Below are 13,164 nucleotides of genomic sequence, written 5' to 3' on the forward strand. Positions count from 1 at the left end.
CGGTGTGATTCATGTGCGTTCTCACCTCAAGGCGATGTTCTTTCCCAGTCCTCTCTTGTGTTCTGTGTGTCTCAGGCTGAGAGAGAGGTTCGGAACGAGAGCCTGAACCAAGGCGGGATCGAGCACAGCCACCGTCTCCAGGACGCTGTAGACCTGCCGCTCGTACACTCCTTCGTTCTCCTTCACAAATGAGCTAGTGCCAAACAAGGGGAAACGCCACGGTTAACGCTGCGGCGACGCGCGGCTTAAAGCCTGTTGGTGGAAACGGTCATTTACTGGAAGACGCTGAGCATGTGGCCACACGGTCCCTCTGTGGATGTGGCAGCGCGCCGCTCCACCACCAGCTGTAAGGCGTCCGTGCTCGTCTTCCTCACTGAAGAGGCAAGAAAAAAAATAGTCTTCGGTGACCGATTCGCTATAATTTGGCCCAAAATGAGGGTTGATGAAAATTGCACGTGTTCAGGATGTGTTTACGGCCAGCCCGCTGATGGCGTGCTCCGTGATTATAGTGGTTATTCTATTGTGCCGATATTCGATTGAAATCACAGAAAAACGGGAGCGTTGTTATTCAGAATTGGCTGGAAAGAACAAGAATAAGAGACGATAAAGAGCCTCTCTCTAAAAACTCTGTTTTTCTATTTCAGAGCAGAGAGGGTGGTCTTGAATTGTAGGTTCCTTCGCTGGAAGAGTGACAATGAGTAATTCGTTCTGGGCCGCACCAGGACGCTAGAAGCAGAACCCCGAAAGGGACGCTCACCAACCCCAGTGTGCGCTCATCTATGAGCAGAAATGCACGAGCGTGATCTCACCCTGCGGTTCGTTGACCATCATGCAGCGCAGCAGGGAGGGGAGGGGCAGAGTGAGTAGGGCGGCATCTGAGTCATTGTTCCGTCTTAGAAGCTCCGAGAGGAACGCGAGGACTGACGCAAGCCTTGGCGGAGGAGCGTGACCTTTAAACTGCAGGAAGCTCTCGCTGTAAACCACACATTAATACACCGGAACTCAGAGGCTTGTGAATATCAAAGTGGAGTCAAATCAACGTCTTGATGTCCAAGATGACTTTGTCCACGGTCCTGTGTGACGTACCAGAGCACCTCTAGGATGGCCTTCCTCAACGCCGCCCCCCCGGGGGTGGGGTTGACCTCGCAGGCACTGAGGAGCACCGGATGGTTGGCGATGATGCCCACGGAGGGCGAGGCAGGAAGGAAATGGTCCAGATACCTGCGGATGACCGAACGGAGCTGCTGCTTCAGGTAGGCCCCCTGAGACTGGGACAAGCTTGCAGCCACCGACAGACCCTGGAGAGGAACCCATTTCAAAAGAGAATCGGCATGAACTCTGGTCTGAAACCACAACCTGTTAGTTCCAGTCATGCCAGTGAGGGGATGGGATAGATGAGCTAACCTGCAGATACAGGTGCAGGTTGTCCCTCAGTGCTTTGTCCTGTTGTGTAACATTGCGGGGAAGCAACAGACCGTCAACAATGGAAAAAAGCAGCTGCTGGGCTTTGGATGTGGCCAGCAGGGGGCTCCAGTGCTTCACAATGCAACCTGGACCGATCCAAAAACAACAAATGTCAACGTTCATTCCCTTGAAATTCCTTTACCACAATAGTGCAAAAGCTTCTGAAAGTGACTGGATCACACCTACCAACAGCCCAGAACACCAGCTTCAGCCCCTCCTGGTTCTTACTCGTGAGTGAGGGTTTAATATATTTCATGATGCCCCCGATGTAGTTCAGCGCTCTGGTCACCATGGAGGAACGTTCAGACAGAGCCTGCAGTCCGTTGTACACGCTGCCTACTGCCTGACTCCACATTAAAGCAGATCAGTAAGGAAATGTACGGAAATAGGTGAGGCAGTACTGCCGGTGGTCGCATTTCCTCTACTGTGCCTGGCAAAGATAAATACCGCTCCACTATTCTCCACAGCAGTTACCTTAACAAACATCTCCAGGACTGAAGCGGGATCTGGTCTGGTGACTGTGGCCTGAAGGCCTGCTCTCTGGAAAAGGCCGTCCACCTCAGGAAGCTTCAGCACCAGGCGAGTCAGCTCGCACAGCTGCTCCTGCAGGACTCGGCCTGGAAGCACAAACAAGCGCCAGAGCGCGGGGGGATTATCTGCATTCTCTAGCCCTAACAAGACAAAGGACCAACCGTAACCAACAAATGATTTGTAATATTTGTAATTCAATTTTAAAAAAAGCATTTGTGTACAATTTCCAAGAGAATCGCTGTGAGAAGACGCAGGCTCTTATAGATGCTCCTCACTAATCTTGCCTGTTTTATTACCATATAAGATTATCTACTAATGACGGCACCTGTTCTGCTGTCAGATCCATCAGGGTTCTTGTGATGATGCTGCTGCAGAACACAGCGGAACCAGGACCGCACTGACAGGCTTTGTGCGGAATCGCTGCTCAGGGAGGACACGAGCTCCCTGGATTAAACGGGAATTGTCATAATTAAATTTCTGCGTAGGAACACTTCATGTGCAGAAGACGACAACTAATAATCAGAGTGGAACTTTACCGGTTTTCCAGCAGATAAAGATAACGAGTGACAAGAAGTGGATGAACCATATCATCCCAGCCGAAACTTTGCATGATAGACTGGACTGGGCTGGGCTGAAGGTCATGGGGGGCGGAGCTGGGCAGATCAAATGCCAACAGAGTGAAACCTGGGAAAGCAGAAATAATAATGATGCAGCTCTTGTGAGGACTTTGTAACTGCAAGACATCGTTCCTGGTGTTTTTTTAAACCCTAAAAATATCTTATTCTATTGCTCAACTATTAATATTCAATATTCACTTTGATCGAAGCCCCCCCCAACTCTTTCCTGCGTGTTCTTCCTCTCCGTGTCTCCCCCCTACAGTTACTGACCTGCAGCAGCATCAGCCAGCAGAGCTGGAGGGGTCTGGGAGAGGCGTAGGCTGCGCAGGAAGGGGTAGAAGTGAGCCCACAGGGCTGCGGCGACCGCTAGGTGGCGTTCTTTCACCGCACTGACTGAAGAGGGAGCCAATGAAGAGTTGGGTGCTGACTGGACACTGTGCTGATGGACCCGTCTGAAGGCAGGCAGGCAGGCAGGCAGGCACACACACACACACACACACACACACACAGAGAACAGATAAGGAAATCTATACATGCAAAATCCAAATCCAACCCGCTCTAATGTACAACACCTGCAACCAGCATCTCTGCCCCTCAACTTTCTCAAATCCTTCTGCTACTCTGTGTTGCTCCTCTGTGTTTTTCCTCCCTTCTCTCCTGGGGGATTACTGGGTGCAGCAGTGCGCTGCAGTGTGGAGCAGAGCAGGGTGGAGGTGGGGAAGGTGAGGAGGATTTGAGGCACAGAGTGCAGCCTAATGCTGATCCCCCTGTACACAGAATATACTTTGGCTCTTCTGGCTCATCCCTGGCCCGGCCCCAGCCGCTACAGCATCCCCACAGTGGCTGGCATTAGCCCAGATAAGCAGCTGAAGGAGCTGTAATCTCATTTATACTGGAGATGATCCTTCTGTCCCCCCCATTCACCCTGATGGGGGTTGTGGGGGAGCAGGGTTGAGGTGTGTGGTGGGGGGGAGGATAGAGGGACTTGGGGTGGGATGGGGGGGGGTTCTAGTCTGCTACTAACACACGCGCGCGCACACACACACACACATCTCAGCAATGCCTTCCCTTCCAGCAAGGTTGCATCTAATCCAGAGAGAGCTGAGACAATCGATTAGAGTCTGAATTCATTAGCCTCGTTACTACTGCGGAATGGGCCTTTCACACCCATCAACCCTCATTGTACAAGACATCGTCAGAGACCCCACTTAATCCCCCTTGCTGCGGTTTCTTTCGGAGTGCACACACAAACACACACACCATTAATAGGGACCCTGCGTAACCCTTCCCCTGGCTGCTTCCGTCATGCAGACGTATGGAACAAAATGGAGAATTCTCATGAATAGCAGAGGGGCATCAAACCCACACCGAGTTGAACCTATTACATGCCTAGTTTAATACCAACTCGAACTAGAATGAGCATGTTCAACTGTATCGAAACACACAGGTGTAACTGTGTTACCACATTTCTCATCAGAGGCTCAGCAGCAGTTGCGTTCGCCTTTGAAAATAAACGCTCAATATCACAGGAAAGGTCTTAATGCTCACAAAGAGAAATGCTTCTCAGGGAGGCTTGTATTTTCCTTTAAGCCAAGGAGATGGAGATTAATTGTCAGAACCAAAACACATCCAATATGGCCTGGCAGTGCCAGCTCACCTCATCAAGCAGCAGAAACCCTCCCACAACAGAGGGTCATGGGTAGGAATAACACTGAGGAATTATGCCTGCGACTGGCGTCTTGCCTGAGCACCATGGTGATGACTGTCAAGAGTAAATGTTCCTCGGACCCTCCGCCGTCTCAGCCATTGGCAGAATAATTTTCTTAATGTGTGCAGATTCCACGCAGCTCACAGTCGACATAATGATACACAGGCGAAATTTGCCAGGCTACATAATTGCCCATTAATTGTGTCAGAGGAACATGGCATTAATCACAAAGAGATACCAAGAACTGCCAGGCCGAAGAATTATCTTTAATTTGGTGGGACCAATTTGAAACGGAGAAAACAGTTAAATGGGTCAGCGTGGTTTCGGGCTGTAACGCAGTCGACCTGTGGGAGTTCTCGTCTTTGCTCCCTCCTCGGCCATTAATGTGCAAATGTGTGTCCTCCGACCCTGACACCTGAGAGGGAACTTGGGAATTAGCAAACCTAAAGAGCGATCCTGTTATATAGGACTTCACCGCTGGAAGTGGATGTAGGTTAGGGTTTCCCTGAGTGCATGGGCAGGAGGGGGAGGGGGGGGTCACTGTGTACCTGAGAGGTGGAAAAGTCGGGGGTTGAAAGCATCATATGCCGGTTGTATTATCACTGTAAACCTGATTACTTTACAACACTTTAATTACATTTTGAACATACATTGAACCACCAGTCCACAACTGGAAATAGTGCCTGGGGGGGAGCTGTGGCTCAGAAAATAATCACTCCCATCTGTATTTCATATGGGTAGTTGGCACAGTTAAATTGTTTAATTACATTGTTAGGGATGTTCATTCCAGTTATCAGGGGAGGATATGTTATTTCTATCATTTGTTTTGTAATTTATATTATTTCTCCCAATCTCACCTGATTTGAGTCGACTCTCTCAACAGTCCCCCTTTCACCTGCGCTTCTCTGACCTCCAGATGGGGTGATCGTGTAACAAACACCCGTGTCCCACGGCTGAACTCGCCCTAATGCCCTCGTGACCGTAGCCTCTCAATGCACCCGCAGGACTGGTGCCGTGCCCCTATCAATGGGAGTTGTGGGTGGAGGTTCTCTTGGGCTTGTAACTCTACTCAGTCCTCTAACAGCACCTGGTCAGGGTGACCTCGGGGCCACCAGGTCTACTGAGACTTACGGGGGGCCTCGACGCAACACACGGGCTTTACAGACACCAATTCCTGCTGACAGCACAATCCAGCTATTGTCAGCATGAGAAATGAGAGGCGTCCTGGCCAGACTGGGAAGAGCAGAAGAGATCACTCTACTCTGTTCAGACCACTTATCAGATTTTAATAAATGCTCAGCATGGCCTTGGTCTGAAAACATTTGAATATAGCCATTATCTGCAGGGATACCTCTCAGGGAAGCAGAAGAATGAAACATTTGTCACTGGGCCTCACCTGAGTTGAGCGAGGACGACCTGCAGAAAGCTCAAAGCAGAATTCAGCTCTGAAACGCGACAAGCAGGCAGCAGCCAATCGAAGCCTTCGTTGAGCAGCTTTTCCTGAGACAGGCTGAGGTTGGTGCTTGTCTCGAACACCTCCACCACACCTTCCATGTATGAGCTAAGGGGGCCCCAGAGGGCAAGTTTACGAGACACCTCTGTCGTTTTGCTGTAAAATTCTTTGGCCGTCTGATTGAAAGAGGAAGCCAGCGCGCTTGCCTGTGCGCCCACATCCAGGCCTCGCTCCTGGAGAAAAAAGACCAGATACAGAATTGTTACTTTGGATATTAAAATGAAGAATACTCCACTTGACGAACTTACTGTACCTGGAACAAGAGCAGCAGTGACAGCTGCCCCCTCCAGATGAGGGTGCGGTGACCTGTGGGGCAGTTGGAAGGGAGGAAGCCCAGCAGCTCACATGCCCTGCTGGCCACATCCTCCAGCTCCACCTGTCTGGCCACCACCAAAAACAGTAGCAGGAAGTTCATGAGACCCGTCTCAGACAACTCCTGCATCTTCTTCTGGGAGAACTTAGAATAAACCCTGAAAACATAAGGAGCCATTAGGGTATTTTCTGAAAGAAGATCCAAGACTATGGGAAAAATGTCCTGGCTGTATAAGAGTCTTTTCATGTCTATTTGTAATATCATTTGGTCTTAGAGAACAAAAGGGTAAAAGTGGTGTTTTAAGGGGTGATTTGTTTCTTCTTCTGAAAACCCTGACTTTAAATGCTGACTAACTGAACTTTCCTTCCCCACTGTGCACCACATCACCTGCCTCCATCACCCCCTCAGCTCTGGGGGTGACGCAGCGCCTGTGTGTGTGTCAGGAGGGGTGTTAGAGAAAAGAAAAAGTGGGAGAGCGAGTAAACAGGACCTAACAGCGTGCTGGTTGGTTCTCTCACCCAGCACGCTGTTAGATCCTGCGGGCACTGTGGAGAAATGCCTTTAAAGATCATGTTAAATGTCAGAGACACTCAGACACGCAGCGGTGGGCGCTGGGTCCCTCTCTCCACAGCCAAACCAATTTACTGCAACACCAGCGAGAGATCAATAAACCTGCACACAAACAGGCACTGCCACAAATCGAGCTTGTTGTTGCCCGCCTGGCAAGGAAACACACACAGCTGCAGCCCCCACCCCTTTACTTTACAACCACCCCAAAACATTGATGTAGCCCAAACAGGTGAGCAGAGCTGCTGTTGAAGGCATAACACACACAGCGAGCGTCCTGGCGCAAACTAACAGGAGCGACTCGTAAAAACGGGGAGCAGACGAGCGATAAAATGAAACAGAGCCGTTTAACACCGACATCAGCTTCAACAGAGAACTTTCACAGGAGTAGGTGGTCAAGTGTACAGTCAGACTGTGAGGGAAGGCAGATTTAAATAGATGAATGGGTAATATGTAACAAGGAAATGAGCAGAGTGCTGGGAGGCAGCAGTGGGAATTATCTGTGTTCTCTCAACCTGTCTGTCTGTTTGTTTATTCCGGACAGCTTCTTTTTCCGTGGGCGAGCAGATGCTCCTAACTCCCAGCATTTGAGATCAACATGCTCGTCGCGGGTGTCCCGCAGAACCCAGCCAGGAATAAACGCGGCCGAAATGCTGTAGCGATACAGTCAGCGGGCCTCCTGAGGCGTGGGGGGGGGGGGAAGGAGGTAGTAGTGAGGGAGGTGAATGCTGGTGGTTGTGGGGAATCTGGACCCGTCCCAGCCCGGTCTGGCAGCAACCAGACTGCCTACCACCCACATCTCCCCGCTCCCCCTCTCTATCCGTGCTGGAAACCAACACAGCTTTGTTAAGGCGAATTAACCGCCACGGTCGTTAGCTAATTAGCCCCCATGTCTGAAGCGCTACTGAGCACATTTCAGACAGAGGGAAGTCATTAGGTGGATTTATCTATGGCTGCCTCATTTTGGCACCCAGTCCGCCTGGGATATAGGACGGTCCAGCACACAGTTCTGATGTGCGCATTAGCCTGAGATCTTACCGCTCTCCTTTTTTCTTACTTTCTCCACACAGCGCCACAATCCCTCCATCCAGTGGCCTTAAAGAGCGCCGCACCAGAGAGCAGGTGCGGCGTGTGTAAATGTGCGTGCACGCACGCGTGTTTGCATCAGTGGGAGGCTCCTTGGCTCTGGTCTCTGCCAAGGAGCAGGTGGTTGACTCCTGAGACACCTGCTCCATTGGGGGCTGGAGCAAATATCAAAGAGGAACTGGAAGACCCCCAGTGCACCTGGCAGGCACACAAACGAGACGAAAACGCACGCTAGTGTCCAAACACGCGCACATTCCTGCAAGTATGCGCCTTCACACACACACACACACACACAAATCCTAACAGACCCCAAATCACATGATACTTTAAGAAGATCAAGGGGAACAAAGGAATACTACAAAGCCGAGTCCTGATTAGTAATCACATCTCACAGCTTCTTCTTCTGCTGTTTCCCTTTTATCTTTTCCGTCTCCAAAGAAACTACACACACTTTGTAGTGTTGAATCAGCTACCTGGACACAAGACCTACTTTCCGGGGTGTGAACTGTGAAGAAGCGAGAACTTTAAAACCTCCCTGCCTTCTAACCAGCCTTACCTCCCTTTGATCTGTCTCTGCGGGAATCCCGCAACCCCATCCTGGGCGAGGCACAGGGCCAGCACTCGCAGGAAGATGTGGAAGGAGCTGGCTGAACGGTACAGCTGGGTGTGTCCTAGAGAGTGGAGGGGAGAAGGAGAGCAGCAGCTGCGAGCCTGAGCCAGCAGAGCCAGTGGTGTCTTGTACAAAGTGCCCAAGTCAGACACTCCGAGCCACTTCACAGAGCATGAAGCATTCTGGTGGAAATATGCACAATTTGCCTGTGAACTGTCACTATATTTGGAAAAATTCACAATATATGCAAATATAAATCTATATAACTCAAGCAGAACATTTACAGTCTGTAATACACCTTCCTTCACCACAACTTCTCATTTCTATATTTCTTTGAAGATTTATTCACCAGATTCCTGCTGTAGTACTCCCAGAGAGTGGAAACGGCACTGGTGCTGGGTTCCCACAGCAGGCTGAGACTGAGACAACAGTGAACATGCATCCTGATGTGTTCCTCCGGTAAACCTTGCTGTTATAGCCACGCAAACAGATAATCAGTTTAGCCTGCATCTCAAAATGTAACATTCTTCTATAGTTCTATGGCCAAAACTACAACCAGTACTTACCTTGGGGTTACAGGTTAATTTGAGCAGTTCTTCCACAAAATTCCAATTATCTCCTACATTTTTCTGGGGCAGATAAAACAGAATATACATCAAAATAGAACCAGGTAATTATCAATATGAATGCTAAATCTGGGAGGGTCTCATTTGAGAATTTACTTGCAACGAGGTGAAATTTCTTTCTTTCTATGATTTGGTCATTACAGGAACTAGGAGTCTTCACTTTGTCTTAAAGCTATTTAAGCACATACCACCACCACCTGTATGAAATTATATCCACACAATGCAAGCATGCTGTATGTTCCTTGGGGTAATAGCTATACACACAAAATCTGATTAAAATTCATGAATGTTTTCTTGAGTTACGTCCAGGTTTGAGAATTGGAGCAGTTTCAGGTGCAGAATCATATAAAGACACACAGGAGAAAACATAAATTTCTCCAAATGTGTTACTGGAGTCTTTCCAAGCATAAATGTGTATTTCCTGCGGGTAACCCCGTTCACCATTTGTGTTGATATTTACAGCGTAATAACCATTGACGCTAATTTTCTCTTTCTTACCTCAGTCTGAGGTGTGCCGTTACGATTGTACTGGCTCAACATGGATACGTGGGTGACAAGCCACCACGTAAATCCCAGAAGGTCGTTGCAATGTGTGGGGAGGCCCCTGAACTGCTCTGGTGCTGGTTTCCCTGAAACCAGAGGCCTCAACAAGGAATTCATGTAGCTCCAGAAAGACTAGAGGAAACACACACTGGTCAGTTAAATGTGGACAGATTCATAATTTACCGCTAGTGTGACCAGATGCGTATTTGTTTTTACCTGTCTGCGCATCGCTTTATGTCTGTGCTCCAGGAGGTGCATGAGGAGGACCCAGAACTCTTTGGTGCAGGGACAAAGGTAATGATGGATGCTCAGTGCTTCTGTGGGTCTCACCTGGAAACCCAATTTCAGAAAAAAATGGAATTTACAGCTGCGGCTCCATTCCACAGAAACATATAAAGACTAATAAGTGGATTAAAGATTGTATAAACACTGTGATTAATTTTGTAAAGCTACAAGTAGGCAAAAAGATGATTAATATGGTTATTACCGATTCTGATTCAGAAGCGTTTCTAATACTCAGAGGGAATATTTGCCATCTGCAGCTGCAACCGAATACTAAATATCCTAATGAACATATTCAGCAGTAGGACTGAAGCTCTCTACAATTTAAAAAAAGAAAGAAAAGAAAAACAATCTAGAAGCAAAAGCGGCGCATCTCTGCGGCCATCCGCCCACCTTGCTGTATTTGCCCATGGCCAGACCAGTCAGGTCACACAGCAGATTGCACAGGTGCTCTTCAAACAAACTGGTATCTGTCAGGTACTCCCCAGTCAAGTTCACAAACTGGTGGGCGTACACCACCTGGCCTGGAGAGAAAAAATGGGTAAAATTACAAAAAGCCAAGATAATGACTCACAATGTGTTTTCACGTCTGGGGATTACTGCCTGCTGCACTAGTGCTTAGACATCATAACCAGCAAGGGCACAATCCTTCCACCTGCTGCCAATAAGCAGAATATGATATTTCTCTAGCATCAACTATGCATCAATTACCAACATTTTAAAGTGCTTCTGTAATAACAGTTTTTTTGCAGCACTGCTTAGAAACATATCTCATATTACCATATCTATTTCCTGTCTCTGTAGCCTGTTAATAGAATAGGAAACAAACCTTGCAGCTTGTTTCCAAGCAGGTGAAGAATCTCCAAGACTGACCAGTGGATGTCAAGATGAAGGTGTAACAAATGCCAAGAGGGAGGGAAAATCTGTGGGTGGAATACAGACAACCACGTTCAGAGAGATGCACCAGTAATATTTAATGAAAGCAGATAATGAAATGTTCTTGCTGATGAGATTTCTGAATTAATGGCTACTTTCCTTTTTTTTAAATTACAACTCTGGTATTCATGACTGTTGGGGTCTTTTTAACCCCCCCCCATCACATGTGATACAAACCTTTCCTTGGTTGGACATAGTGAAGGCGCTTTGAAGACTGGCGGGCAGGTCTTTGAGTCTTCCTATAAGAAGCGTGATGCCAAAGAGCTCTTCCAGGAGAGCAGATGGAAGCTGAGCCTCCAGCTTGTGGAAGGGATGCACGGCATCTGTATCCAGACAACTACAAGGTGGCAGAAACCTGACCAAAGAGGAAAATGGCCAAATAAATAAAGAAATGCAGCAGAAGAACACAGATTGGAGGATATCAATGTTCCAATGAGAGCAGTAGAGGTTGTGTTAAAAGATGTAGCACCTGTACAAGAAGACTTTGACATACTGCAGAAATGAAACACACTGTTGTCTCAGGTCTTCAGCTTCATAGTGGAGGTTGCCTACTTGACCTATAACGCATGAGAGATGTGAAGGCTATTGAACAGGTGCAGGTGTACAGCACATCGAATGAAATACCGACCATATTTTTCTGGAATTTCATAATGAGCTTTGGCATTGTTTCTGCCAATCATATAACTTTATTATTCCAACCAGGACAGTCTTTTGCAAGGCTGTTTGAATAGCATTCAAATATTTAAATGTCGATTACGGCTGCAGATACAAGCTTAACTTTGAACCGCTGACTCAAATCTCTTTTGTGAATCTCTGAGCAAAAAAGTGTTGCTGCTGACTTCACGAGCTCCCCAAATTACGTTATAGACACTTATTGAATAAATACTGTGAGGCAATTTTACAGGTTTCTGTGGCTCAACACACCTTCACTGTGGATTTGTGTTTGGGTTTTTTTTGTATATGCGAGTACAATTACCAAAGTCACGAGTTGAACTCGACTGCACTAAGGTCTCCAGCCTGTACACCTTTTGCCTGAAATACAAAACACACGTGAAAGTTTAGTCAGTTACACCTTTACTGTTTTGATTGGTTGTGGATATTAATTTTAAAGGTTATCTATCAGAAAACTTGTATGATAAAGGTTTTTTTCCCCCTCACCTAAACAGACCAAAGAGTAGTTTTGTAGACTCCACTAGTGCTGTTTCTGTGACCCAGACAAAGCCAAAAATCTCTATAGTGTCTGTCTCACATTCTGCAGGGGCTGGGTCAAGTTGCAACAGCAGCCTAGAAAGAACAGATTTTTCAATTTCTTAAGTTTTGTTCGGACATTGGCAGCATGACAGAAAAAACGGAAGCGTTTGTCTACACGAAAATACACACAGAGACAAATGTTGAGTCCAAGGTGCAGAGTAATGACTGTACCGTTTTAAGGAGCCTCTAGCAATGTATCCCTCTGTGGAAAAGCCTCTAGATGGGTCATCCTTTGTCTCAGAGCAGGAGAAGCACAGCGGTCGGGGAGAAGTCAGCTCACACAAGCTGCCACCCGCAAACGGAGAAACTGGTGGAGTGAGCGACTGGCTGAAGTCATCGTCCATGCTGCAAGGACACCTTTGCTAAAAATGGAGAGATACACAAACACCATCATTTACACTGAAGCAGAGGAGCATTCATTTTATACCAAAGAATCTTATTTTACAAAGTGAACACAGCATTAAGCACAAATTAGCTACACTTGTTAACTAGTGCATCTTACTATTTATTCCTTTTCTATCAAAGAATTCTGTTCATAGAATCGCAAACAATTCTTGCACACACTATTGACACACATTGCTAACCAAATCATAGCAACTGTGAGCATGTTTATATTTCAGCATATAGCAGTTATAGAGGTAATCAAATAACTCATTTTTTAAAAGAGTGTGTGTGTGTGTGTGTGTGTTTGTAATCATTATATTACTCAACAGACATTAACTGCGCCACTGGTTATTCGATTACCAGCTGCTAATAATATATGCTTCATCCGCGAAATGTACGGTTTAGATGTGAAAACAAAGGATAAAAATAAATATAGCAGTGCCTCTAAAAACGCAAACGTCATTTTGAAGACGACCAACCTTGTATTCTGTCCTCTTACGGGAGTAATGATCACAAAATGTGTGTTAATGCTGTAAATACTACAATACTGTCACAGCATTATTGGTTCTGTGTTCGTTCTGTCCCGCGCGGACAAACTGCGCATGCGCTCAGGGTTTTGCGCAAGACGATTGGTTTGAAGTTTGAATCTGGGCGGGGCCAAAAGCGTGACGCGCGACAAACAGCAAGATAGTTCACCCCAACTAATTTCCTTCGCCGTTTTTGTTTCCCCAGT

The 13,164-nt window shown here is 47.3% G+C and overlaps 1 protein-coding gene across 1 annotated transcript in view; it reads right to left on the reverse strand.

Annotated features, from left to right (window-relative positions):
• The window catches only part of mms22l (MMS22-like, DNA repair protein), a 13,589-nt gene extending 538 nt beyond the window's left edge, over nt 1–13,051 (reverse strand). Inside the window, exons 1-25 of the mRNA XM_003965900.3 lie at nt 12,911–13,051; nt 12,219–12,409; nt 11,955–12,080; nt 11,773–11,828; nt 11,266–11,353; nt 10,974–11,151; nt 10,690–10,783; nt 10,254–10,384; nt 9,795–9,908; nt 9,534–9,710; nt 8,976–9,038; nt 8,759–8,878; nt 8,356–8,591; nt 6,087–6,303; nt 5,717–6,006; nt 2,883–3,064; nt 2,532–2,679; nt 2,321–2,439; nt 1,939–2,081; nt 1,651–1,807; nt 1,405–1,550; nt 1,087–1,298; nt 810–973; nt 277–373; nt 26–193 (exon numbers count right to left, since the gene is read on the reverse strand). Of these exons, the coding sequence (XP_003965949.1) occupies nt 26–193; nt 277–373; nt 810–973; nt 1,087–1,298; nt 1,405–1,550; nt 1,651–1,807; nt 1,939–2,081; nt 2,321–2,439; nt 2,532–2,679; nt 2,883–3,064; nt 5,717–6,006; nt 6,087–6,303; nt 8,356–8,591; nt 8,759–8,878; nt 8,976–9,038; nt 9,534–9,710; nt 9,795–9,908; nt 10,254–10,384; nt 10,690–10,783; nt 10,974–11,151; nt 11,266–11,353; nt 11,773–11,828; nt 11,955–12,080; nt 12,219–12,391 (3,599 nt within the window). The 5' untranslated portion in view covers nt 12,392–12,409; nt 12,911–13,051. The remainder of the gene's footprint in view (nt 1–25; nt 194–276; nt 374–809; nt 974–1,086; nt 1,299–1,404; nt 1,551–1,650; nt 1,808–1,938; nt 2,082–2,320; nt 2,440–2,531; nt 2,680–2,882; nt 3,065–5,716; nt 6,007–6,086; nt 6,304–8,355; nt 8,592–8,758; nt 8,879–8,975; nt 9,039–9,533; nt 9,711–9,794; nt 9,909–10,253; nt 10,385–10,689; nt 10,784–10,973; nt 11,152–11,265; nt 11,354–11,772; nt 11,829–11,954; nt 12,081–12,218; nt 12,410–12,910) is intronic.
• Between the last annotated feature and the right edge of the window lie 113 nt (nt 13,052–13,164).

The sequence above is a fragment of the Takifugu rubripes genome, chromosome 7 (assembly GCF_901000725.2).
Source record: "Takifugu rubripes chromosome 7, fTakRub1.2, whole genome shotgun sequence".
Classification (NCBI taxonomy): domain Eukaryota; kingdom Metazoa; phylum Chordata; class Actinopteri; order Tetraodontiformes; family Tetraodontidae; genus Takifugu; species Takifugu rubripes.